We start from the raw sequence: 26,334 nt of genomic DNA, 5'->3' as shown, positions 1-26,334 counted from the left end.
TGTATTCCTTTGTATGGTGCACAAAAAGTGTGGGGGCCCGAGCCCCCACGGCCCCCACGCCCCCCACGGCTGCGCCAGCCCTGTGTTTGACTAGCAAACTACTTTGGTGCTGCACTATAAGAGAAACTTGTTTCGCTAATAGCACTGCAGTCTCTGAGCTCCCATGATATTATAATTTTCTATACATATAACATTGGAATATATATTACGATATATATTTCAATGCACAAAGTAGGGCCTACAAACAAATATCCTTTAGATGGACATTTTTGTTGTCTTTTTGCCGGTTTTCTCGAGTGGTTTTGATTTAATTCAGTATCATTTTCAGTCGTGTATATAAAAGATGCATAATACGAAAATAATAATCAGGCATTTCATTAAAGTAAAAAAGAAAAGGGCCTACAAGACGAATACGCTTCAGAGAATATACCATGCGTAATGAGACGTTAAAGGCGCACCTTTTGCCATTTTCTGATTTAATAAAGAATCTTAGGAACAATGAACATGAAATGATAAAGGTAGATTTTGAAAGGCATATTTGTTTGTAACTTTCAGGAATGAAACGTCTGAGACAATGTATTCTTCGTCTACTTCTTCTTCTTATTATTATTATCATTATTATTATAGATAACAGAAATGCAAGAGACACTCAATGTAAGCTGAGAAAGAATACAGGCGAAAAACTTGTCCAAAAGTTTCCTTAATTTGGTATAATTTTGATCTTGTCTAAACTTTCTTATCTGCTCTTTCTTTTACAAACACTGGTTGTTGGGAGCTTACAGCCAAACAGGCTAGCTGAGAAGATCTCATCAGTTGAAGAAACACTTACAGCATTATTTGAAACATTCTCGGACACTTGTGTTTTGCCACACTCTTCTGAAGAAAGTTTCACGTTTTAAAAGTTCCTTTAAATAGTGTTCTTTCTCAGAAAACTGCTTCAATGAAACGGCTTGGATCAAAAATTTTCAGCTGAAACTTTGAAATGCCTGCCTTCGCAGGTCTCGATCCGGCCGGGCCGTACTTCGAGGGCACGGACACGATAGTTCGCCTTGACCCGACAGACGCCGCGTTCGTTGACATCATTCACTCGGACACTGATCCAGTCTATACACTCGGTAAGGACACCTGCCAAATCAGGCGGTGAATATGCCTACTGTTCCTGTAAAGGACAAGTTCATCCAAATATATCATATGCGGATTGAGTAAATGCAACGATATCAAAGAACACATTAGTGAAAATTTGAAGGAAATCGGACAAAATCCGCTTTCAAGATTTATGCATTTTAGAGTTTTAGCGCCGCCGTCGCTGGATGAGTAGACTACAGTTGTTTTTGCAGGATAACAATAAAAAGAAAATACAGACAAACTTAACAATGTTTTCATGTTTCTGGCAAAATAAAAAGAGCGCTTGACTTATCTTTCCCCAAAAGCAAGGTGAACAATATTACCTTTAGATTGTAACAACTGGAGGGAATGTCTGGGTTTTTTTCTCATATAGAAAAACAAAACGTTGTAAATTTCCTTTTGAATGTATTTTTCATATCATTGGAGAAAGGGGTCTACGAGACATGACAAAGTATAGTAGTCTTCACAATCCACTAAACACAGAAACTTTGAAAATTTATAAACTTTTAATGGATTGTCAGATATTTTCTATAACTTTCGCTGATATTTTCTACTAATTTTGCTGCATTCACTCCATCCACACATAATATTTGAATGAACTTGTCTTTTTAATCCTCATGCGCTGCACCTTTAGAAATAAGTATCTTACAATATTACGGAGGCGTGTTCTCAAAGTACAGAAATGAAAACAACTTCAATAAATCGCATTGAGGATTCGATGTGATCCAAGTGTGATATCTAAGCAATGAGCATTGGTCATCTTTGTTGTTGTTTTTTTAATCGCCAGTGCCACTTTAAATCAAACGAGGAGTAAAAGAACGACACTTTTTTGAGGTCGTGTACTGGTGGTCCAGGCTACATAGCGACATTGTGTCCAATCTTTACGTGACTAATGTCGAAACAAATAATTCAGGCAGACCCATAAAATCTATTCTACGAAGATACCGTAAGTTTCCCCTTGTCCACATAATATGTCCCGCCTCGCAACTTTTTTTCCCCGTTGTATACTGTTTGTTTAGAGTCTTGTCTATGGTCGATTATACTCTTCATCTTGTTTTATTAACCCCTCAATAGATGTATTTAATAAGTTAAACTTAATTTAAGTTCAACTTGGTCAAAAGACCCTGTAATATCTTGTTACCCATGTACTGTATTTGGTGCCTACGCGTTTATCTTCTTCTTTTTTTTCTTAAACGACTTACTCTGATATATTTCACTCTGTGAATTCTCGCCAAAGGTCCAGTGTACCCTAGGCCTATTATGTTGATTAAAAGTTGGAGGTCGACCCCCCCCCCCCCTAACAAGGGAAACTAACTCATTTCGCTTGATTTTGAGCCACTTCTTCCTAATCTTTAAGTACACGGGCCAGTATACAATTCACTGATCCGTGCTGATTGCAATTACATTTTCTATCCAGCTCTCCCTCAACCCTTCCTGCATCCTTCTTCCAATTTAAAGTGCCCCTTTTGCTCTCCAACCGTTGTAGTTATTATTCCCTCTTTCGTTCAAAAAGGATATGGCATGTACGCGGCGTGCGGCCACATGGATTTCTACCCGAACGAAGGCAGGGCGCAGCCCGGTTGTGACCAGAGCTTTTTCGAATTCGTTGGCAGCGAAGGTGGGCTGTGGGATGGTAAGTCACGGTCAAAAACCACAGGCCCACTCTGTTCCCACTGAGACGATTCGCAGATCACTCCCTTCACCTGAGACGAGGACATCATAAGTATGCATGACACTGACTCCATTATTTACATCATTTTGCCACGAAACTGGATGTCTTTTGTTTGTTTTTTGTTCATTTTTTAAGGCAAAGAGTGTGATCCTCTCAGCACCCCGTCCCAAATTATTTCAATATTCATCGGTAGATCATCTTTTCATTTATTCTTGAAACTCTTGTGGATGTTTCCTAGTAATACCCTTGCCCTGTTGTTTTTCAGTGTCACTGAATATGATTTGAAAAAAAATGCGAATAAAATGTTGTATCAGTTGAATGGACTAAAGATGTTGAGATGAGGCACTGTCATACAACCCTCATTATGACTTTAGAAATAAAGTTATCATGGCAATTATCCTTAATTGAAGGTTTATCTCCCCCTCTCATATAAACGTCATTTACTTTCTTTCTTTCATAAACACGCGCGTTCGCAAACGAATACTATTTGCAGGAACGACTCAGTTCGTAGCATGTAATCATCTACGTGCCATTGAGTACTTCATTGAGTCGATTTACGCGAGTGCGACCTGCGAGTTCGTCGCTACAAAGTGCGGTTACGGCGAGAGCAACGCGTATGGACTCTGCTTCGGGGACAGAAATACGGCGAGGATGGGTTTCTATTCCGTCCAGGATCGGGCGGACGGAAACACGTACCAGATAACCACCCGGAGTTCGTCCGATTTCTGCGGTGAGACGTGATTTGATAGACTATAGTTTGGATTGATTGGACATCTTGTGTCATGTTTCGTGCTAAAGTTTGTAAAGTATGTTAAAAAAAATTGATAGCAAACTTGGCGAAGCGCCATTTTTATACATTTTAACGACAGTCCATACAACAAAACAAAACTTTCCCAGTCATGGCTCACTTGTAACATAACAAGCAATATTCTTGAATTGTGATTAAAAGATCCCAAATTTTCTCATATACTTACTGTTTTTTTAATAGTTTTTATCTCAAATATCTAAACTGCTTAGAAAGAATGGACTTAACTTGTTTTGACATTAAACTGTTCATATGATAACATTTCAGTTAAGTCGTGTGAGTCCATTCTCTCTCAGCAGTTTAGATATTTGAGATAAAAACTGAAAAAAAAAGAAGTATATGAGAGAATGCGGGATCTTTTAATCACAATTTCAAGAATATTGCTTTTGATGTTTCGAGTGAGCCGTTACTGGAAAGGTTTGTTTCGTCATAAGGACTGTCGTTAAAATGTTTAAAATGTTTGATTTTTTTTTTCAGTTTTTATCTCAAATATCTAAACTGCTTAGAGACAATGGACCTAACTTGTTTTGACATTAAACTGTTCTTATGATAAGATTTTAGTTAACTGTTTTTTTTTTTCGTGTAGGATCTCCAAACGCCAGTGTGCCAGATCATGTTTGACTTCACTCATACAGCAAATGTGGCCCTGTACAAGGATCTATAACACCATTTAAAGAAAAGAAGCAAATTAAACGGGACACACCCGATAAAATGCCTCAGACATGACAGAGCCTAGAAAAGAGCAGTTTTAATTTGTAGAAAGTATTGTTTGTTTCTCACAAAAAAAATCATTTTTTCTACCTTGAAAAGGTAGCTACAGTTTTTCCTTGTTTTTTTTCTATAAAACTTTACTTGTCTTAATCTTACGCAATGAAGGAATGAATGAACGTGAAATGTGTGGATTATTAATGTATTTGATTGTAAAGATACATATATTACATAACTTTATTCTTACACAGAAACCCTTTATACACAAATGAGTGGTATACCAATCTACATTTACCTGCCACGGGGCTTTGGCCTTTGAACAATTCCAGAAAATTGTGTAGGTCATTTAGATGTGTCTCTGTGAATCGAATATGATGAATAACACAAATTCCTCCTAACAAACTCGAACAGAAGGAGATGCTCCTTTGTGTAAGTTCCTCCAAAGTAATAACTTGTATTGGAAATCTCTGAGTTTTCTGCTGAATGTAGCAGTGCTAGGTCTTACAAAAAATATCCCCCAAAACTGTAGAATCCTTTGCACTAAAATCGACATTCTCCTGTTTGTCCAAAATTTTAAAGAGAGTAATTCAATAGTTTGTAAACTTAATACAAAATGTGACTAACGGTATGTTTTCCTTGATCAACGTAATGTTGATAACTGCTATCTATGAATATAACCGTCTGTCCTAAAAACTTTAAAATGTTAAACAATGTAAGTTGTATTTATTTTCATCCAATGAGTGCCAATTGGATTCTGCCCCATCATATTTTCCGCTTTTCAGTGCTATATCACAATTCCAGATCCTAACAAATCCTTGTGTTCGTTTATTTTGTGTTTGTTTCATGTGATTTATTCACAAAATGCATACACGTGCTTGATACAAACACAGGAAAAGTTTGAGCATGTAATATATCATGGAGTATACATCTTTTGCGTAGAGTGTCTAAAATGATAATCCAACCTCCACCTTCCCATTCATTCGTAAGGTCAGCAGTATCTTTTTTCGATCAAAACGGATGATCCTCGGAGGGCGGAAGAGGCCTGCGGTCAGATCTACGTCCAACTCTTCGGCTACTCCGGTCAGTCTTCTAGATTCGCTCTAACTTCGTAAGTGAAGCAATTAATGGTTCTTCCATCTTAGCTGAGGCGGGAAATATGTATTTTCAAGTTCATATTAACGTTTCTGATTAATTAACTGTATACGCAGACAACGTAATTTCATAAAGAATAACCTTACATTTGCAAATCTGTACATACAAACAATATGAATTTATTGTACACAGGCAGACAAAAGAGTGCAATAAGTAGTTGAAAACAACAACAACAACAACAACTGAATTTGCTTAATCTGTAACGGAGTATTAACATCAAGAATAAGAACAAACGAGAACACAATCCATGAATCTCAAAAATAAAAGAGGAGGGGAGGGATTTCATTTCTATTCCTACGTAAATTCTTTGGATACTTCATCTTTCGCTCTCCTAGAAAGAATTCTTTCTAGATAACATTTACAAGGGTTTTTTTTTATTACTCTTTTGCTCGCTTTTGCAGTAGATTCAGGAATGTTCATTTACGATGTCATTGCGCATTTGCACGATGCTCATGAGCAATGTTCTAATAACCCGGAGGTCTTGATCCCAATTACATGCCTTTCAGTTTTAAAGTACTCTTTTCCTGGCTTAGGTAACTAAAAGAGTGCCTTAATAGAAGACTCATGAATACCCGTGCTCTTTTGCTCTCTTCTTAAAACACGGGAGTGTACATCACCAGGGAGGCTTCCGATAGAATATACTTTCCCTTCATACGTTACACTGCAATGGTCTTTTGCTATTATAGCTTTGTGAAAATCAGGTGTTGTCACGCTTTATATTCTACATGAAAATTCATTGCTCGTTTGGCCAACCCAAAATAAAAGCGAAATTCCAGTAAAATATACAGCATCTTCTGTGTAATTTCCAGACATCAAAGAAAGACTAAGAAGTACTTTCAACCAGCGTTAGAATTATCTTTTGATGATCTTTCGCTTCAATGTCGAATTTTCGTGGAATAGGTTTCCAGCTGAGAAGAAGTCGCTATGCTTCTGTGACTATATTTCACTTATTATCTTATTATAAAGAGACAAATTCATTTCTTTCCATGTTTACAGTTTAAAGAGTATTTATCACTTATATTTTGTTCACTTGGGGAATCTGAAGAGCGAATGTTCCTGATTTGTATCAATGCATCTTTTGATTATCTTTCTGCTATCCTAGCGAAACTGAGGAGTACTCTCCAGACACCATATACATGCATGTTGGCGCGTCTGATGTTCATGTAGGTTTGCTGTCTGGTCTCTACTTGGACTGGGACTATGATGTCGCTTGGTACGAGTTCTGGGATTGGGAGTTATGGGAACGACCCAGGCTCTACATCACTCAGATTCAGATTACTGACTTCTACGGTACCACGTGAGTATTTTTGATGACAGGTTACTTGAAAGAATCTGTATTCAAGTTCATGTCTGAGTTCCTGTCTCCGTCTTTATCTCTCAATCTCGCTCTCTCTTCTTTTTTTTTTAGGGGAGGGGGGGGGGGAGGAGGCGTATGATCATTTTTAATCACATGATAAAAATCAAAGAAAGGACATTCAAGGATTGCAATCTCAATTCTGATGGGAGGTGACGTTGTGGAACGTAAGTAGTGTTATTGTTGTTTGTTTTTTTTTTGTTTGTTTGTTTGTTTGTGTGTTTTTTTTTTTTTTTTGGGGGGGGGGGTTACAGATCATATAAAGAGACTTTTCGGGCAAACATGTGTTTAATGAATATCGTATAACAAATCACTAAATATGGTAGATTTGACACCCAAAAGTAACATTAACTTGGTTTAACTTTCCTTCATCTGTTCAAAATATCGTCATTTTCCTTAATCAAAGCACTGTATTGCATGGCTTCGCGACTTAATTTTTCGAGGGTGATGCTGGCTCGGTAATGGCGGATGACGCCGATCTTTGAAAGGCTTTTCCCCCTATTTGGTGCGCTTGTGCTCGCACTGCGATAACCAACACATTAAAACCGCTCGCCTATCACGTGATTAATTTGGTGACATTAAGATTAAGGATTTTATTTTGACACATACACACACACACACACACACACACACACACACACACACACACACAGACCCCCCCCCCCCCCCACACACACACATCAAAAGAGGCCATTTTGCTGATACACACTTGTTAGGAGTAGATTGAGAGAAAAATGCCTGAAGGTTCGGTAGTATGAGGGATGTAGTCTTTCTCAATCTTGTGTAATGACCCACAGCACTGCATTTTCTTTTGTCTTTCCTCCTGTTTTCTTGGTGGTATCGCACACTTGGATCGTCGATGGACTCGTCTTTGCGTTGTCAATTTCTCTCTCACATTATATCTTTCATCGAAAAATCATGGAACACTTAAAACATTTCCCATGCATTTCATCGTTATCCTTTCTCACGCGGGGATGGGGGCGTGTTTCGGAAACCACACCATTGTCAAAACGCTACAAATGGTATTTTCAATGTCTTTCCTCTTCTATCGCATGATTTTTCCTCCTCGCCATGCACGTGACGTCATTGTTTCATCTTTTTCTCTATTGACATGGTGCTCATCACCTATCGTTACGTTGTCGCAGAACCTACATGTGCGGAGGAGATGACGGTATTCCGCCTGACGAAGCTACCGCATTCTATGCTCAAGACAGTCCTTGTTAGTCTTGTGCATCCAGCCACGACTATACAGACCACTTTTCCATGATCTATTGTAGTGATCCACAGCTTCCATGAATTCAAAAAATTCCTAACGATTAAACATGTTTTTAGATTGTTTACGTTAATTTAACATGCGTATTGATCGAGCTTGAAAGTCATTTTATCATAGCGGAAGTAGACTCAACTTCATTTTATTATTAACTTAATTGAAGATTCCACTGGTACGGTGTACAACTTCAGCCAAAATTTCAGTCCTTTTGTTCATAATGTCTTCCATGAAAGAAGAAGTTCTTTTTTTCTTCTGAAACTTTTTGTGTTCAATTTTTCATTTTTCATCTTGAAACCTTATGTGCCTTTTTCTTTCATGGATGCTAGAAATAAGCATGGAATGTGGAGTAGTGCTTGTGAGAAGCAATCATCATACTAAATAAAATTACTTATGTCCATTGGCTCCTATAAAAGCCATCATTACCTAACGTCGAGCGTTGTTCAAATTCAAATTCATTTGTCACATGCTTTAAAGCAAATAATTTTACCATTGCACTTTTCCTTTGCTTATAGTTATATTTTGAGCATTAATAAATTCATCTTTTTTTTTTTCGCTGTAAGATTTTTCCCATTTAATCTTGATAAAGCCTCTTCTGTAGGAAATCCACTACCTGATGACAGATTAAAAAAAAAAAGATACTAGTACGTGGCTTTTTTCCCAATATTATCGGGTCGTCAAAATAAATTGTTTCTTCTTCAACAGATCACTTGTACTCATTGACCACGGTTATCTTTTGTTTTTTATCTCATTCCTTCGTCTTTAACTACACCTCGTCCTTTCTTCTAATCTTGCAATCTGTCTGCATGAATATGCATGTGGAAGAAATGTTTCAATAACAAAATTCGACGAAAGTTGTTATATGCAAATCGACTCCATGTGAGTTAAATTACAGAAGTAATAGAGTAATGATAGACTTTTATTCTTGGCAATTAAAAGTGCACGCACAATACGCACTGGCGTTGGCAGCTACTGCATGTGCATTAATAGCATAATGACTTTGCCTTGTTCATTCAGATTCACATGAGTTTACAGTTTACGAAACAATGTTCATTAATGCTCGCTACATCTCCGTTAGAACGGCTTCTCGACTGCATATAGGCGGGTTGCCTTTGGTAAACGATGAGTTCATAATACAGCGCATGTGCTAATAAAAGAAATAGAGAATGAGTAAATAATATAGAAGTGTATCAGTCTTTGTTGTTGTAGTTTTTTTATGCGTCGACATCATTTACTTCTTTGTGAGTGCGAGGTATGTGAATATTTTAGTACACTGGCCCAACTGCTCACTATGGCTATATTTCAGAAACAAATTAAAGACATCTCTGTTCTCTGTTCTGGTGTAACTCTATTTGCGTAGGCCTGTGCAAAATTTGTCTCATGGGAGATCAACTGCCACTGAATATCACCAACATTCATTACAACAATTATTATGTGTTATGGAATACGGTAATAAATCCTACAATATAATCACTTGTCACTGATACAGATACAGAGTCATTGATATTCGAACATGTCCGTACACACACACGCAAATGCACATATACATGTACATGTATAATGTATTTACAAAGTTATATACGAATGATGTTTCATATAAGCACGAAGGCAGTTTAAATACACAATGTGTATAATAAAGGACAATGTTATATGAACAGATATGAACAGAATGAACAAATTATACATACATGATAACAATGCAGAGAATGCAGCGAAATGATGTTTGATATCATTATAGATGTTTCTGTTAAAGTTGATCGTTCATGTCAAGAGAAATGAAAAGAAAAGAAAGATCAAAGGAATAGTGAGGGAGAGAGGGAATTGAGGGAAGAGAGGTAGAGAAATAGTAAAGATGAGAATTAGTACAGCATAAAAGTCCGATGAGAAAAGATGACACATAGGCAACACAATTCACCTGTTCAGGCGTTTTCTCTTTGTTCATGCAACATCTTTTCCTCCCTCCCCCTCAGTACAATTTCTCTCTTCCCCTCCCTCTCTCCCTCCCTCTCTCTGTCTCCCTTCAAAAATTGTGTTTCATGTCAATAGCATATACACAGGTAGATGATTGTGTGTGTGTGTGTGTGTGTGTGCGCGCGCGTGCATGTGTGTGTGTTTGCGAGCATGTCGTATATTTGTTTTATACAAGTGTTAACAAAATTGAGCGTTTTATACGGCTAAAGGTTTCCGCAGGATCAGGGATTACATTACCTTGTCCCCTGAGTTGGTTGTTGTAAAAACTAGACCCACATCCCAGATTTGCTCTCTTTTTTTTTTCATCTTCCTCTTCTCCTTCTTTTAAGACGACGACTTAACCAGTCACTATTGTTCCTGAAAGAGCTTCTGCATATCACATGACGACCATCTTAGGCCAAAACGAATTAATTTATCAAAATTGAACGAGTAGAAAAACAAACAAGCAAACAGACAGACAGACAAGCATACACTGTACAAACACTATCAAAATACTTTGTGTACATTCATTTATTATTGAGAGTTTACGTCTTTACCTCTATCACCTTTACCACGTCCAGCATGTTTTTACGTCACCTCAAGGCAAAATTCAACAACTTTCATCTCCTGGAGAAAGAAAAGAAGAAAATGTTGAATGGTCGTGAGATACGTCGCGGATTTTGTTTGCCATGGCTCTTTTTCATAAGCCCAACAAACTCAAACACACACAAACGTAAACACAGCTTGTGTGTGTATATATGTGCGTGTTGCGTTATGAATATAAACGGTGATTAATCATTGCATTTGCACCCATCACCGTCAATAATCAATCAATATAATGCATCTCATATTTTCTACTACCCTTACCCTTGTATTCAAGGGTCCTTTGCAAACCTAACATACCCAACGTGCAAGGACACCCATTTGCAATATTAAAAAAATGCAGGTTCTTTCTAATCACAATGAGCATCTCCTTTGTGGACTACGCAGCTACAAAGGAGACCTCCGGATGATTTTCAGATTTTTACATTTGAACAACTATAGATTAGTTATACTGACGACAGAGTTTCACAATTTGTGATAATTGGGGTGAACAATAAGAATATTTTCAAAATTTAGAACAAATTGTAATGAACAAGTATAATGACATGGCAAAGTCACCATAAGAATGCATGAGTTCGGGCTCAAAGAAGCAGAACAAAAAAAAAAGAAGGCATGCATAGATAATACACAGGTGAACTCGCAAACAAGCGGTATGGTAATGGAATTACACTGCTACATTTCTGAAATATGTGAGCCTCCTATGTTATCATCCTTGTTCAGTGTGATTTGTTTAAGGTTTTTCAAAGTATTGTTTTTCTTCTGAAGTAACACAATAAATTCCACAAATGTATACATGGACTTGTCGATTTATGTACTATATGATGTCAAATTATGAAATTCGTCTGGAATGTCCCTCTAATCAAAGTCACGCAAAGGGTGTTGTACTAGGCTATATCACATTCGTAAAATTATGTGAGAATTGAATGACGAGACAATTCCCACTGTTACGCTATTCCAGGTTACCACAGTCGTCTATTTATCATTATGCCCCGCAGCTTTGCCAAAGTACAGTCAAGGACGCATATACCATGTCTAGAAATTAATGTGAGTTTTGCTAGAATCTATTTCTACTTCTGGCTGATTGGCTACTAATAGGAACAGAATTATTATTATGCATATATATATATATATATATATATATATATATATATGTATATATATATGTATATATATATATATATATATATTTATGTATATATATATATGTATATATATATATATATATATATATATATGTATATATATATATGTATATATATATATATATATATATATATGTATATATATATATATATATATATATATATATATATATATATATATATATAAACATGTTGCGAATTCACGTATTGGCTCCAATGTAACGAAGAATAAACCGGTAATGCAATATTTCTATATTGGCGAAATATTGCATTACCGGTTTATTCTTCGTTTCATATATATATATATATATATATATATATATATATATATTATAAAAACTACCCATTATTATTGTTATTATTATGATAAAAGCCAATAGACTACGAATTAGACGAATTGAGTTTTGGGGAAATCTATTGTTTTACCATGGACTAATTTGATGGACAGATGGACTAATTTGAGCTATGTATCTTTAAACCCATCGTCTCACCCCGTCTAATGTCTCTTGTATAATAATACCTTTCTAAATCCAAGAGCTATACCTATTTGCCTAATTTCTGCACATACCTTGTAACCGTGTTCACAAATTTGGTGATTGATTGGGCTTGTTATAATGTCACTGTAATTCTATAGGAAGAAGGATTATTCGGCTTAGGTGGAAAAGTAAGTCTTGTAAGTGAAAAAAAACCCCGAAAAATATAACGACACAGAATGAATCAGCAAATGCAGGTAAGTAAAATCGGCCAAAGGCTGAAGAAAGTGTGTATAGAAAGAAAACGTAGAGCAAGACATCTTCCATAGTTGGGTCCTGGAGGTTGTTTTGAGCATGTGACTGATATGTGCTGTAAGACTTATTACCGGTTCATACTCCTTAGCACACACTGAATCTCTGTTTTATGATTTAAAGACACCAAGAATTTCTGATATACATACGTGGCAAACAGCAACATTTATGCATAAATATACTAACAATCAGCTCCATGAATCGTTTAAAGATAATTTCAAATTATAGTATTCATTCTTATCCTACCTGTCATGCAACAGATTATCATTTGGAAAATCCTAAACTCATTATAACTCGAAATTCCGTAAGACATCATGGTCCAGATGTATGGAACTCATTGAATGATGACCTTAAACACAGTCCTGAATTCTCTACAATGTTTTAAATCATCCCATATATAAAAACGTTCTTCTCGCAATTAACCACTCGAATTAGACATTACGCTTTTGTTATAGTTCCCTACTCCTGAACACTGTATCTTATCGCTTTTCCTCTCTTCTTTCCACTCTTCCTATTCGGGTACCTTATTCTCTGGTTTTGTTTTGTTTTGTTTTGTTTTGTTGTTCTTTCTTCTTTATGCATTCCACCTTTTGTTGCCAATTTTGGTCAAATGACATTTAAAATGCCTTAAAGATTTAAACTTTTTGTTCTATGTGTGTATAATTGTTCCGTTCCTTCCTTTGGTTAAATAGAAAATTGTTACAATTCATATTTATGTTCAGAAGCCGTTGTCCAAGTCAAGTGTTTTGCTTATTAATAACGGTCTCCTCCACCTGTACACTTAAAGATCTTTAATGACATTTATGTATCATTTCACATGATTTTATATTTGTAACGCGAAATTTTGTTAAGATTTTCATGACTTGTGAATAATATGTCCGGTATTGTCATACTTGTTTTCTGTTATACAAGTGGAGAAATAAAACTTACTGAAACTGAAACTGAAACTGAAAATAGGGAGATTTGGATTTGAGACAATTGCATTGGCCGTTGTGCTCTCTCCCCGCGTCATGTTGCAAATTAGTTTTGTTTGTTGTTTGTTTGTTTTTATTTCCGTCTTCACATGAAAATACACATATTACAAGTTGCATATACATTGCATACGTATACAGAAGAAACGGGGGGATTGCCTGTTCAGTCATATTTTCAAAATATGTCTGTTCTTCCACAGGGTCCCGAATTTACAATACAATACAAGAATAATACACTGTATATACAAAACATAAGAAAAAAAGGATGAAAATCATTTACCGAACTGGTACAGTGAGAGTCAACAATAATCAGAGATAGGTAGAGAAAAGCAGAGCAAGGAAAATAAAAAGAGGAGGAGAACAAACTTACAAAAGAAAAGGCAAGGCAAGACTGAGATTACGCTAGGACGGATATCCCAATAGGATTATTACCTCAAGTACTCAGACAGCGTGAGATGAACTCTGGTATGGGATTTTGCGCATGCGGAGAGCAGTTTGTTTTTATTATTCTTTCTCTCTTCACGCCCGCGTCTAAATCTACAGCTCCCTAATAGACACAACGAGTAGGACCATTATATACCTTTGTATAACATTTTGTCAACAATAAAATTTACAGTAATAAACAAAGACACAAGTATGGGTACGATACAATGTCATGATACTGTATCCAGACCCATCGTATTATGATTGAACTTCGGAAGCATTATTACAACGACACTGAACAGGAAGAAAGCGTCTGATGTTTACATAACACTGGAAAAATCAAACAAATACAAAGAGAATGTCACACATGATGCATTTTCTTTAGCATCATCAAATCAAATAAAAATAAAATGAAAAAGTATTACCTCAAACGCAATATTTCATCCTAATTAACACCAACAACACATGTTATATGGAGGCAACTTTCAGGCATGATGCATTAATGGTAAATCGGAGTAAACTCCTTTCCACTCAGATTGCCAAGGCAACTCATGCAGTATCGGCTGGTGCGAGGAAACCATGACAACGTACAGATGTCATCCCATTAAAGGTATCTATCTTCTTTTTTATTTTTTAGCCCTGAGTTTTATGTTGCACAATTATGTCTATAATGTGCACGCTTATTGGCGCTTATGTCGACCTTGTTCGAGCATATGCAACTACCAGACTAACGTTAGACGCATATTCAATCACAAGCAGGTTAGTTTTGAAATCCGTCCGACCAGGAGCAGACGTATACCCTTGTGTGTATGCCTGCTTCAGAAACGGATTTAAATCAAACATCACATCGCATCCTGGTCGCTGATGAAGAATGCGATGACTAACCTGTTTGGTGCCTTGTTTCTAAAACATGCGCTTTCCTCGCCAAGATAAAGCGTTTTCTATGTGCCATACTAGGTTTTTATCACATTCACTTCTGTTCGTTTTTGATCAGTGACTACCAGGAAAGTCTGATTGACTATCAGGAAAAGTCTGATTGACTTTTTACGGGAAAGACCGTTGACTATCAACAGATCAAGAAAGTATTCTTCAGGTGATTCACAGTTTCAGGGTATCATAATTCTAATCATCGTCATCACCGGTTACATCATCAGCATCAGTGCTAATGCGACTATACGAGTAGTTTAGTCTTGTTATTAGTTGTAATAACATTAGGCATGCATAATGTAGCAGCAGCAGTATATTATCATCATTATCATTATTACTAGTATCATTATCATTATCTTTATCATAACCATCATTATCAATAAATCACTACTTGTATCAACAACATCATCATCATTATTACTGCTACTAATGTTATCTTCATCGTTTTCTATTTTGTGACAAATTGTAGTGTGAGTAGTCGTTTACAGATATATAACCTTCAGGACCCTTCCAAGATCTCTGAACAACTACGTACTTTTTGCATCTTACCTCACTTTTTAACAGCAGAATAACTTAACCAATCGCTTGCCAGACGCGGTTGTTCCATGCATTGAAGGTACGATAGTTCACATATCTTTGGACGCAGGTGGTTTATTACGATGACGCTGGTGCCAGGCGCTGGCGGAGATGATCGTACACAGTACATGCGTACCGGGCCAGCTGTTCATAGTCATTAGCAAGGCAGTGTTTACATTAACAGTACTTACGACGATTACAAGTCTTTATCGAATCCTCGAGTGTTTGTAAGGGGAGATTAAACTTGACTCTCTTGACTTGACTTGACAACAGAGTTTGGCACCAGACAGTTCTCTCGACAAGAAAAAGTCTTGTCGGTACTTGCAGTCATTTTCTTCGTAGTTATTCTGGAGCACGGTTGCAGAAACCATGGCGTCGTCTTGGCTACGTTCCGCTACAATACTTGCAGCCTGGCTGGGCCTAGGTAAGACTTGTGAGCACGGCACGTCTCTATATCCCTCCTTTTGTCGGCGTAGGTTTTAAGAGAAAAGCGTTTATTTCCCAGATTATTCAATTGAAATGTTCTCGTTTATTTTGATTGAGAGTGAATAAGCGTTACTGTTGTAATCATTGCATCATCAATCAAAGGGATAACTTTGTTTGCCGAAGTAATTATCTTCCCCTGGCAATGTCAAAAGGACTCGAATGATACGATAATGTGATGGACTCAGCTTTAGCGACTTTTTCAGTCGACAATATTATGAACAGATTATTTGTTATTTTGGAAGTATACGTTTAATATCTATATGGGTATGATCACAAGATAATTCCCTATGTAACACATGCATGACAAAACTATTTTTATTGGAATTGTATACATTTTTTTTTATCAAGTAAGGTTTAATTATTAAAAATGAACTGTCGTTGGATGCTTGTTGATGGACAGTCTCGAAATTGTCTCCCCTGTGATATGATCGGGAAGCTTTTGCATTACAGAAGTGCTACGAAGATATCGGGTGTTTCGACAACGGCTCCCCGTTCTTCGATCCCCCCAACCGCCCCGTTAGCTGGCTACCCGAGAGCCGCGACGAGGTCGGCACCCAATTCCGCTTGAACACCCGCGAAAACTCTAACATGAAAAACTGGGAGGAGCTGAGCACCTACGACGTCAGTACCCTGTCGGGTTCGACCTTCAAGGGATACAGGGATACCAAGATAATCCTCCACGGATTCTCCCAGGGGTCCATCGTCGACTGGATGGAGGAGATGGCCACGGCTTTCCTGACCGTGGGCGACTACAACGTCATCCGTGTGGACTGGCGGGACGGTGCGCTGGATCTTTACGGGATCTCCACCGCAAACACTCGTATTGTGGGTGCCGAAATCTCACTCCTCATCGATCTCCTGAAGGTAGGAGGAGCAGTAACTTTCAATTATTCATTTTATTTCTACATGAAGTAACATTTGAATGGTTGAAATATGCTTAAAAAATAGGAAAATAGATGTAAATATGATATTGTCAACAATTTCCATCATAACCCGTCTCAGGTTGAATTTGGCGTCGATGCCAGCTCGTTTCACATCATCGGTCACAGTCTTGGAGCCCACGCCTCTGGGTATGCAGGAGAACGGCAAACCGACCCGCAGGTTGCGAGAATCACGGGTAAGAAAAATGGGTCAGCTTTAACTGAAAGGCATTGAGGCATTCAAACAACCGTCTGATTAGCGCAATAGCTCAACCGTCTCCTCTTTGCTGGCGTGTATGTTTGACTAGCAAAATCCTTTTGCACTGCACTATACGAGAAATTTGTTTCGCTGATAGACTACAGTCTCTGAGCTCCCATTGGTTGTATATTTCTATAAAAATAGCATTGAAATAAATGCTATGAACACACATTTTAATTGATTTTGATTAATATTTAATGAACTCTTCAGATGGAAAATTTAGCTGCCCCGTTTGCCGTTTTCTCGAGTGGTTTTGATTTCATTCAGTATATTTTCGAATCATAAGTGTACAAGGCTATAAGATGTAAAGACTTTCTTTTTTAGTTGTGCATAAGAAAGATGCATAATACAAAATAACAGTCAGCAATTGCATTAAAGTCAAAGAGAGAAGGGCCTACAAAACGAATATGCTTCAGAGTATCATGCGTAATGATAGGCTAAAGTTATTCCGAAGAATCGCAATTTCCGAAAATGAGGATAAAGTTTGTTATTCCGAATGTTCATTATTTCGAAGGTTCGCTTATCCGAAACTGTAATATCAAGGTTCGCTAATCCCAAAATAAAATCAAGGTTCGTATTACAATGGTTCGTTAAGAGGAAACGAAATGGGGTTCCCAATTCCGATGGTTTGTTGAGCCGTACCTTTTGTCTTTTTCTGATACACGGACCTGCTTTAAAGGGGATGGCTAGTACCTGATCAGTAGGAATCGGAGGGAATACTGGGGGATGATTGTTTCAATCATTGTGGATTCATTTAAGATTACATTATATATCTATTGTTGTGTGAAAATTATTTGCTTCAGAATGGTCTCATATTCAGGTAATGTGTAGTTCAATGTTTCCAGGTCAGCATGCCTGTACAGTGACGGGGCCTTAAACTGCACATTACTTGAATATGACACCATTCTCAAGTAAATAGTTTTCACACAACAATAGATATATAATGTACTCTTAAATGAATCCCACACGAATGGGAACAATCATCTCCCAGCATTCCCACTGATTCCCACTGATCAGGACAGTGGCGTAACTACGGGGGGGGGGGGGGGGGCGCACGTGCCCCCCCCCCAAAAAAAAAAAATCCGGTGGTTAAAAAAAAGGAAAAAAAAGAAAAAAACCCTCACCAAAATATATGGTAATTCAAAGGGTAGTAAACTGCTTTTGAAATCGACACCAAAGTGTGATCAAGAAAAAGATATTTTTTTTAAAGATTTCTTTTAACCACAATTTAAGAGGTATATAGTGTTAAACATTTTTCAAAAAGCCCGGAGCCAACAAAAGACTGTGATTCAGCGTGATTCCTGGTTGGCATTCTGAATATAAGCAGGATTTAAGCAGTGTAACAGTACTCAGAACATCCAAACGGCAAAAAGAGTCGCTGCAATGTTGCGCAATGTGATGTAGAATGTACACCTTTGTACCTTACGCTTCGTTATACAAATATATCAAAGCTAGATCATTGATTTTGTAGTGTTGCTTTACATACTAGTCTATTTTACAATTCCTTGCATTGCCAATAACATTTAAGACTTGATCTGGGCTATTCCCTAACTCTTCCATGTATAAAAAACACAAACACACAAACACAGGGGATGCTCTAAAGTGCAGATTTTGGACATCCTTCCCCCGCTTGATCACTTCGACGCCCCCTCGCTGGTCATTCCTCCCCCAATCATGAACATAAACCGACACCCTTGACTACCAGTGGCGGATCCGGGGGGGGGGGGGGGGGTTGGCGCACCGGGCGCCCCCCTCCCCTTAATTTCCAAAGCGAAAAAATATAGCTATTATAGCTTATTATAGCTTTTGGACTGTAAATTTCGAAATTTCAAGCTCGCTCGCTCCGCTCGCTCGCATTAAATCGTTATGTCATTCTCCTGATGTTACTGCCAGTAATTGCCAGCAGTTGCGCCCAGTGCGCCCCTCCCCTTAATTTCCAAAGCGAAAGATATAGCTACAAACGGCAGTTTTTGGACTGTAAATTTCAAATTTTTGAAGCTTGCTCGCTCAGCTCGCTCGCATTTAATCTTTATGCAATCCTCCAGATTTTGCTACCAGTAATTGCCAGCAGTTGCGCCCGGTGCGCCCCCCTTAATTTCCAAAGCGAAAATAATATAGCTACAAACGGCAGTTTGGGGACTGTAAAATATCAAAATTTTCAATTTAATCGCTATGCCATTCTCCTGATGTTACTGCCAGTAATTGCCAGCAGTTTCGCCCGGTGCGCCCCCCCCCCCCTTAATTTCCACATCGAAAAAATATAGCTACAAACGACAGTTTTGGGACTGTAAAATGTCAAAATTTTGAAGCTCGCTCGCATTCGATTGTTATGCAATTCTCCTGATGTTGCTGCCAGTAATTTGTCGTTACACACCGTCATTTCCTAATCCATGTAACGAAAACTTACAATATTACTCAATGACTGCGCTGTGGAATATATCACATTCCATTGTAATGTAGTCCCCATTAAGTCTGCAGACTGACAGCGCGCACACACACACATGACACGTACGCACGCACGAGCATACACATCCTCAAAATTACTTTTCCACGAGGTGCCCCCCCCCCCCCCCCCCCCATGTATTGACCCACGGTACGCCACTGGATCAGGTACTAGCCATCCCCTTTAATTTTCGGATTAACAAACCTTCGGAATAATGAACATAGAAATGATAAAGGTAGATTTTGAATGGCATATTTGTTTGTAACTTTCAGGAATAAAACGTTTGAGACAACGTATTATCATTATTATCATCATCGTTATTATTATTATAATTATTATCATCATCATTATCATAATTATTATTATAGATAATAGAAATGCAAGAGACACTCAATGTAAGCTGAGAAAGAAACAGGCGAAAAACTTGTCCAAAACTTTCCTTAATTTGGTATAATTTTGATCTTGTCTAAACTTTCTTATCTGCTCTTTCTTTTACAAACACTGGTTGTTCGGAGCTTACAGCCAAACAAGCTAGCTGAGAAGATCTCATCAGGTGAAGAAACTTACGACATTATTTGAAATATTTTCAGACACTTGTGTTTCGCGACACTCTTCTGAAGAAAGTTTCACGTTTTAAAAGTTCCTTTGAATCGTGTTCTTTCTCAGAGAACTGCTGCAATGAAATGGCTTAGATTAAAGATTTTTAGCTGAAACCTTGAAATGACTGCCTTCGCAAACGTATAGGTCTCGATCCGGCCGGGCCGTACTTCGAGGGCACGGACACGATGGTTCGACTTGACCCGACAGACGCCGCGTTCGTTGATATCATTCACTCTGACACTGATCTGGTCTACACACTAGGTAGGTGTATCAGCTGCAATGTCAGCTAGTGAATACATCAAAGACAATGTTCATCTAAATAATTATTATGCATGGATTACGTGAATACAGCAATATCAAAGAACACGATCGGTCTGTCGGTGAAAATTTGAAGAAAATCAAACAAAATTCGCGTTCAAGAGTGACACACTTTTAGAGTTTTAGCGCCGCCATCGCTGGATTAGAAGACTACAGCTGTTTTTGCAGGATAACAATTAAAAGAAAATACAAACAGATTTTGCAATGTTTTCATGTTTCTGGCAAAATAAGAGAGCGCTTGACTTATCTTTCCCAAAAAGCGAGGTGAACAATTTTACCTTTAAAATGTAACAAGTGGAGGGAATGTGTGTTTTTTCATATAGAAAAATGAAATGTTGTAGAATTCCTTTTAAATGTATTTTCTTTATGTCGTTGGACAAAGGGGTCTACGAGACATCACAAACTGTAGTAGTCTTCGCGATCCACTGAACACAAAAACTTTGAAAATTTATAACCTTTTAACGGATTGTCAGATTTCTTCTAAAACTTTCGCTAATGTTCTCTACTAGTATTGCTGCATTCACTCAATCCACATATAATATTTGAATGAACTTGTCCTTTTAGTCCTCATGCACACCTGCAGAAATTAGTATCTAATAATATTATGGAGGCGTGTTTTCAAAGTACAGAAATAAAAACAACTTCAATAAATCGCATTGAAGATTCGATGTGATCCAAGTGTGATATCTAAGCAAAGAGCCTTGGTCTTCTTCAATCGTTCTTTTTTTTTTGATAGCTAGTACCACTTTAAAGCAAAAGAGGAGTAAAAGAACAACACTTTTTTAAGGTCGTGTACTGGTGGTCCAGGCTACATAGCGACATTGTTGTGTCTAATCTTTACGTGACTAATGTCGAAACAAATTATTGAGGCAGACCCTTAAAATCCATTCTACGAAGATGTAGTAAGTTTCCCCTCGTCCACATATGTCCCGCCTTGCAACTTTTTTCCCCCGTTGTATACTGTTTGTTTATAGTCTTTTCTCTGCTGAATTTATACTCTCGATCTTGTTTTATCAACCCTAAATAATTATAATGTATTCATGTTCAACTTGGTCAAAAGACCCTGTAATATCTTGTTACTGCATTTGATGTCTACGCGTTTATCTTCTTCTTCTTCTTCTTCTTTTTTTTTTTTAAGTAACCGGTAACTGGTGCTGGGGCCGTTAGCTAGCTGCGCATTTGATAGGGTCCCGTATCTCCATCATCCAAATACTCAATACTCAATACTGCGATATGTTTCACTCTGTTAGTTCTCACCAAAGGTACAATGTACCCTATTATTTTGATACTACATGTGTATGTTGATTAGGTTGGAGTTGGATGCCCCACCCCCCCCCCCCCCAAAAAAAAAAGAAAGAAAGAAGAAGAAAGAAATTGAACTGAGCTGAACTAACTCATTTTGCTTCATTTTCACCTACTTCTTCCTAATCTTAAAGTACATAGGTCCACATACAATTCACTGATCGCAACTTCTGTTTCTATTCAGCTCTCCCTCAACCCTTCCTGCATCCTTCTTCCAATTTAAAGTTCCCCTTTTGCTCTCCATCCATTGTAGTTATTATTCCCTCTTTCGTTCAAAAAGGATATGGCATGTACGCGGCGTGCGGCCACATGGATTTCTACCCGAACGAAGGCAGGGCGCAGCCCGGTTGTGACCAGAGCTTTTTCGAACACGTTGGCAGCGAAGGTGGGCTGTGGGATGGTAAGTATAACGGTCAAATACCTCAGGCCTATACAGGCCATACCGTTCCCACTGAGATGATTCACAGATCACTTCGTTCACCCATGGAGCTAGCTCCATGGTCACCTGAGACGGGGACATCATATGCATGACACTGACTCCATTTTTCACAGCATTTTGGCACGAAACTGGATGTCTTCTGTGTTGTTGTTGTCCATTTTTTTTTTGCCGTCCCCAATTATTTCGATGTTCATCGGCAGATCGTCTTTCCATTTATCCTTAAAACTTTTGTGGGTGTTTCCTGTAGTAATACCCTATCCCTTTTGTGTCTCAGTGTCACTGAATAAGATTTTAAAAATGTGAATAAAATGTTGTAGTTTTGTATCAATTGAATGCACTGAAAATGCTGAGATGAAGCATTGCCATACAACCCTCATAAGATTTTTTTAAAAGTTATTATGACAGTTATCCTTACTTTCATAAATACGCGCGTTCGCATACTATTTGCAGGAACGACTCAGTTCGTAGCATGTAATCATCTGCGTGCCATTGAGTACTTCATCGAGTCGATTTACGAGAGTGCGACCTGCGAGTTCGTTGCTACACAGTGCGGTTATGGCGACAGCAACGAATATGGACTCTGCTTCGGGGACAGCAATACGGCCAGGATGGGTTTCTATGCCGACCAGGATCGGGCGGACGGAAACACATACCAGATAACCACCCGGAGTTCGTCCGATTTCTGTGGTGAGACGTGATTTGATTGACTAGTTGGATTGGTTGGACATCTTGTGTCGTGATTCGTCCTAAAGTTTGTACAGTATATTAAGAGTTTAATTGCATTTTCAAACATTTTAACGTCAGTCCATTCAACAACAAAAAATTTCCAGTAATGGCTCACTCGTTACATAACAAGCAATATTCTTGAAATTGTGATTAAAAGTTTCCACATTTTCTTATGTACTTAGTTTTTTTTTGTTAGTTTGAGTTTGAGTTTATTTATTTAACCACGATAAAAAGCTTGCCATCAGCTAAAAGCTGTTTTTCAGCAAGGCCGTAAAATGATAACAAAACATAAAAATCATACAATGAAGAGAATACAAGTAAAGGCCATAATCATTACAAACGTAATAAACATTGAAAAAAGGTGAAAAAAGTCACAAAGTATGCAAGTGTAACATAAAAAGTATATACATACAATGAACACAAGAAATCAAATTGAGAATTGAGGAAAAGAATTATACAGAAATACACAAAGGTTTGAAAAATTAACAATCATAATATCACAGTGCAAACAGATTTAGACGTTTGAAAATGACAGACGAGCTTTTAACGAAACGGGGTTGGGGGGAGTCAAGTGAATTGAGAGACCTGTTCTATGAGAAAATATTTGATTTTACAAAATTAACACTTGGATATAAGTTGAATATAAACTGTTTCAATCATACAAATCTTTTCTTTATTTCTGTTATAAATAATTTAATATCATTCATTGTCTTAAGACTTATAGGGAGATCGTTATAGAGCTTAGAAGCTGAATATAATGCGTTTTTCTTTAAAAATTGGTTCGTGGTTTTGGAAGAACAACAGTGATGTTATCGTTGCAGAGATTGTAATAAAACTGAGATCTGAGATCTAAACTGAATCCTGTTCTTTATCTCAAATATCTAAGCTGCTTAGAGAGAATGGACTTAACTTGTTTTGACAATTAACTGTTCATAAATTATTAAAAGATTTTAGTTGACTGTTTGTTTTCGCGTAGGATCTCAAAACGCCATCGTGCCAGATCATGTTTGACTTTACTATTAAATACAGCAAACGTGGGCCTATACAAGGAGCTAAACATCATTAAAGAAAAAGAAGCAAATTAAACGAGACACACCCGATGATATGCCTTAGACATGACAGAGAAGAAAAGAACAATTTTAATTTGTGGAGAGTATTGTTTGTATCTAAATTTGTATCTAAATCATTTTTCCTACAAATTTATTGATCCACAAATCAGTTATAAAGCCCATTATTACACATGCATTTTTAATGATATAAATTCAACACAAATAATATGTGTGGACAATAGAAAAAAAAAACGTAACAACTATAATAGAAAGAAAGTAGAAAAAAATAAGAACACACACCCACCCTAACAGACAAAACTATAATTACATTCACCTATTTATATATCTATGTATAATCTTAGAGTTGATAGTTAGGATGACCCTCGTATCCGAAGGCAGGATGTCTATACAGGTGTAAGTGTACGAATGAAGGGGAGATCATTTAGTGACATATTTGCTGAGGTATAGTTCCGAGCTTACGACTGTAGACTATCTGTGCGTGGCTTGGTGTATTGCCTCATTGCCTCGTTGTATTATATGTATATCTATATAATAGCATAATAAGTAGTCTTTAAGGTTTGGATGAAATACCCAGGATAAACACATTCATAGATTTTATTGTCCCCGCCGAACGAGTTCGAGCAGGGGACTATGAAACGGGCTCCGTACGTGTGTGTGTCCGTCCGTGTGTCCGTCCGTCCGTGTGTCCGTGTGTGATCAAAATGTTCAAAATGCCACTCCTTCGCCATTTCTTACCCGATTTTGATTCTGTTTGCTTTATATGATAGCACTACATGAGAGCTTTGAAACTTCTATACAGAATTTCAGTTGTGACCTTTGACCTTGACCTTTGACCTATATTGTACATTTTGCTTCAAAATGCTACTCCTTCGCCATTTCTAACCCGATTTTGATTCCGTTTGCTTTATATGATGGCACTAGGTGGGGGCTTCAAAACTTCTACACAGAATTTTGACCTTTGACTTCTTTGACCTTTGACCTTGATTTTTGACCTATATTGTACATTGCCTACAAAATGCTAATCCTTCGCCATTTCTAACCCGATTTTGATTCCGTTTGCTTTATGTGATGGCACTAGGTGAGGGCTTCAAAACTTCTACACAGAATTTTGACCTTTGACTTCTTTGACCTTTGACCTTGATTTTTGACCTATATTGTACATTTTGCTACAAAATGCTACTCCTTCGCCATTTGTAACCCGATTTCAATTCCGTTTGCTTTATGTGATGGCACTAGGTGAGGGCTTCAAAACTTCTACACAGAATTTTGACCTTTGACTTCTTTGACCTTTGACCTTGATTTTTGACCTGTATTGTACATTTTGCTACCAAATGCTACTCCTTCGCCATTTCTAACCCGATCTCGATTCCGTTTGCTTTATGTGATGGCACTAGGTGAGGGCTTCAAAACTTCTACACAGAATTTTGACCTTTGACTTCTTTGACCTTTGACCTTCATCTTTTTACCTATATTGTACATTTTGCTACTAAATGCTACTTCCGGCGGGGACATATATTACGCACCGCGTAATTTCTACTTTTCCTTGTAAATCTCTTTTTTAACTTCTAAATTTCTATCTTAAAAGGTAGCTACATTTTTTCTTTTTTTTTCTATACTATTTTACTTGTCCTGATCTCACGCAATGAAGGAACTGTGTGGATTATTAATGTATTTGATTATAAAGATACATATATTACATAACTTTATTCTTACACAGAAGCCCTTTATACACAAATGAGTGGTATACCAATCTGCGTTTATACGAGTTTCTCATTATCAATTTCTCAGTATCCACCTGCCACGGGGCTTTGGCCTTTGAACAATTCCAAAGAATTATGTAGGTGATTTAGATGTGTCTCTGTGAATCGAATATAATGAATAACACAGCTTGTTCCCAAAAAACTCGAACAGAAGAAAATGCTTCTTTGTGTAAGTTCCTCCAAAGTAATAACTTGTATTGGAAATCTCTGAGTTTTCTGCTGAATGTAGCAGTGCTAGGTCTTACAAAAAATATCCCTCCAAAACTGTAGAATCCTTTGCACTAAAATCGACATTCTCCTGTTTGTCCAAAATTCTAAAGAGAGTAATTCAAGAGTTTGTAACCTTAATACAAAATTTGACAACAAGTACGTTTTCCTCGATCAATATAATCTGTCCTAAAGACTTTAAAAAGTTAAACAGTAAGTTGTTTTTCATCCAATGTGTGCTAATTCGATTTTGTCCCATCATATTTTCCGCTTTTCAACTCCAGATCCTAACAAATCTTTTGATCGTTTATTTTGTGTTTGTTTGATGTGATTTATTCACAAAA

The 26,334-nt window shown here is 37.4% G+C and overlaps 2 protein-coding genes across 2 annotated transcripts in view; both read left to right on the top strand.

Annotated features, from left to right (window-relative positions):
* Positions 1-8,040, top strand: part of LOC139722973 (pancreatic triacylglycerol lipase-like) — a 9,626-nt gene extending 1,586 nt beyond the window's left edge. The window contains exons 4-9 of the mRNA XM_071634252.1: positions 999-1,115; positions 2,639-2,758; positions 3,291-3,527; positions 5,298-5,418; positions 6,565-6,759; positions 7,962-8,040. Of these exons, the coding sequence (XP_071490353.1) occupies positions 999-1,115; positions 2,639-2,758; positions 3,291-3,527; positions 5,298-5,418; positions 6,565-6,759; positions 7,962-8,040 (869 nt within the window). The remainder of the gene's footprint in view (positions 1-998; positions 1,116-2,638; positions 2,759-3,290; positions 3,528-5,297; positions 5,419-6,564; positions 6,760-7,961) is intronic.
* A 7,749-nt stretch (positions 8,041-15,789) lies between these two features.
* Positions 15,790-26,334, top strand: part of LOC139722972 (pancreatic triacylglycerol lipase-like) — a 36,707-nt gene continuing 26,162 nt past the window's right edge. The window contains exons 1-6 of the mRNA XM_071634251.1: positions 15,790-15,884; positions 16,383-16,810; positions 16,949-17,063; positions 20,313-20,429; positions 22,069-22,188; positions 22,678-22,914. Coding sequence (XP_071490352.1) covers positions 15,830-15,884; positions 16,383-16,810; positions 16,949-17,063; positions 20,313-20,429; positions 22,069-22,188; positions 22,678-22,914 — 1,072 coding nt within the window. The 5' untranslated portion in view covers positions 15,790-15,829. The remainder of the gene's footprint in view (positions 15,885-16,382; positions 16,811-16,948; positions 17,064-20,312; positions 20,430-22,068; positions 22,189-22,677; positions 22,915-26,334) is intronic.

The sequence above is a fragment of the Diadema antillarum genome, unplaced genomic scaffold (assembly GCF_040938485.1).
Source record: "Diadema antillarum isolate AM-2024a unplaced genomic scaffold, OU_Dant_1.0 scf00000178, whole genome shotgun sequence".
NCBI classification, from domain to species: Eukaryota; Metazoa; Echinodermata; class Echinoidea; order Diadematoida; family Diadematidae; genus Diadema; species Diadema antillarum.
This window is presented reverse-complemented; position numbering and strand designations above follow the sequence as displayed.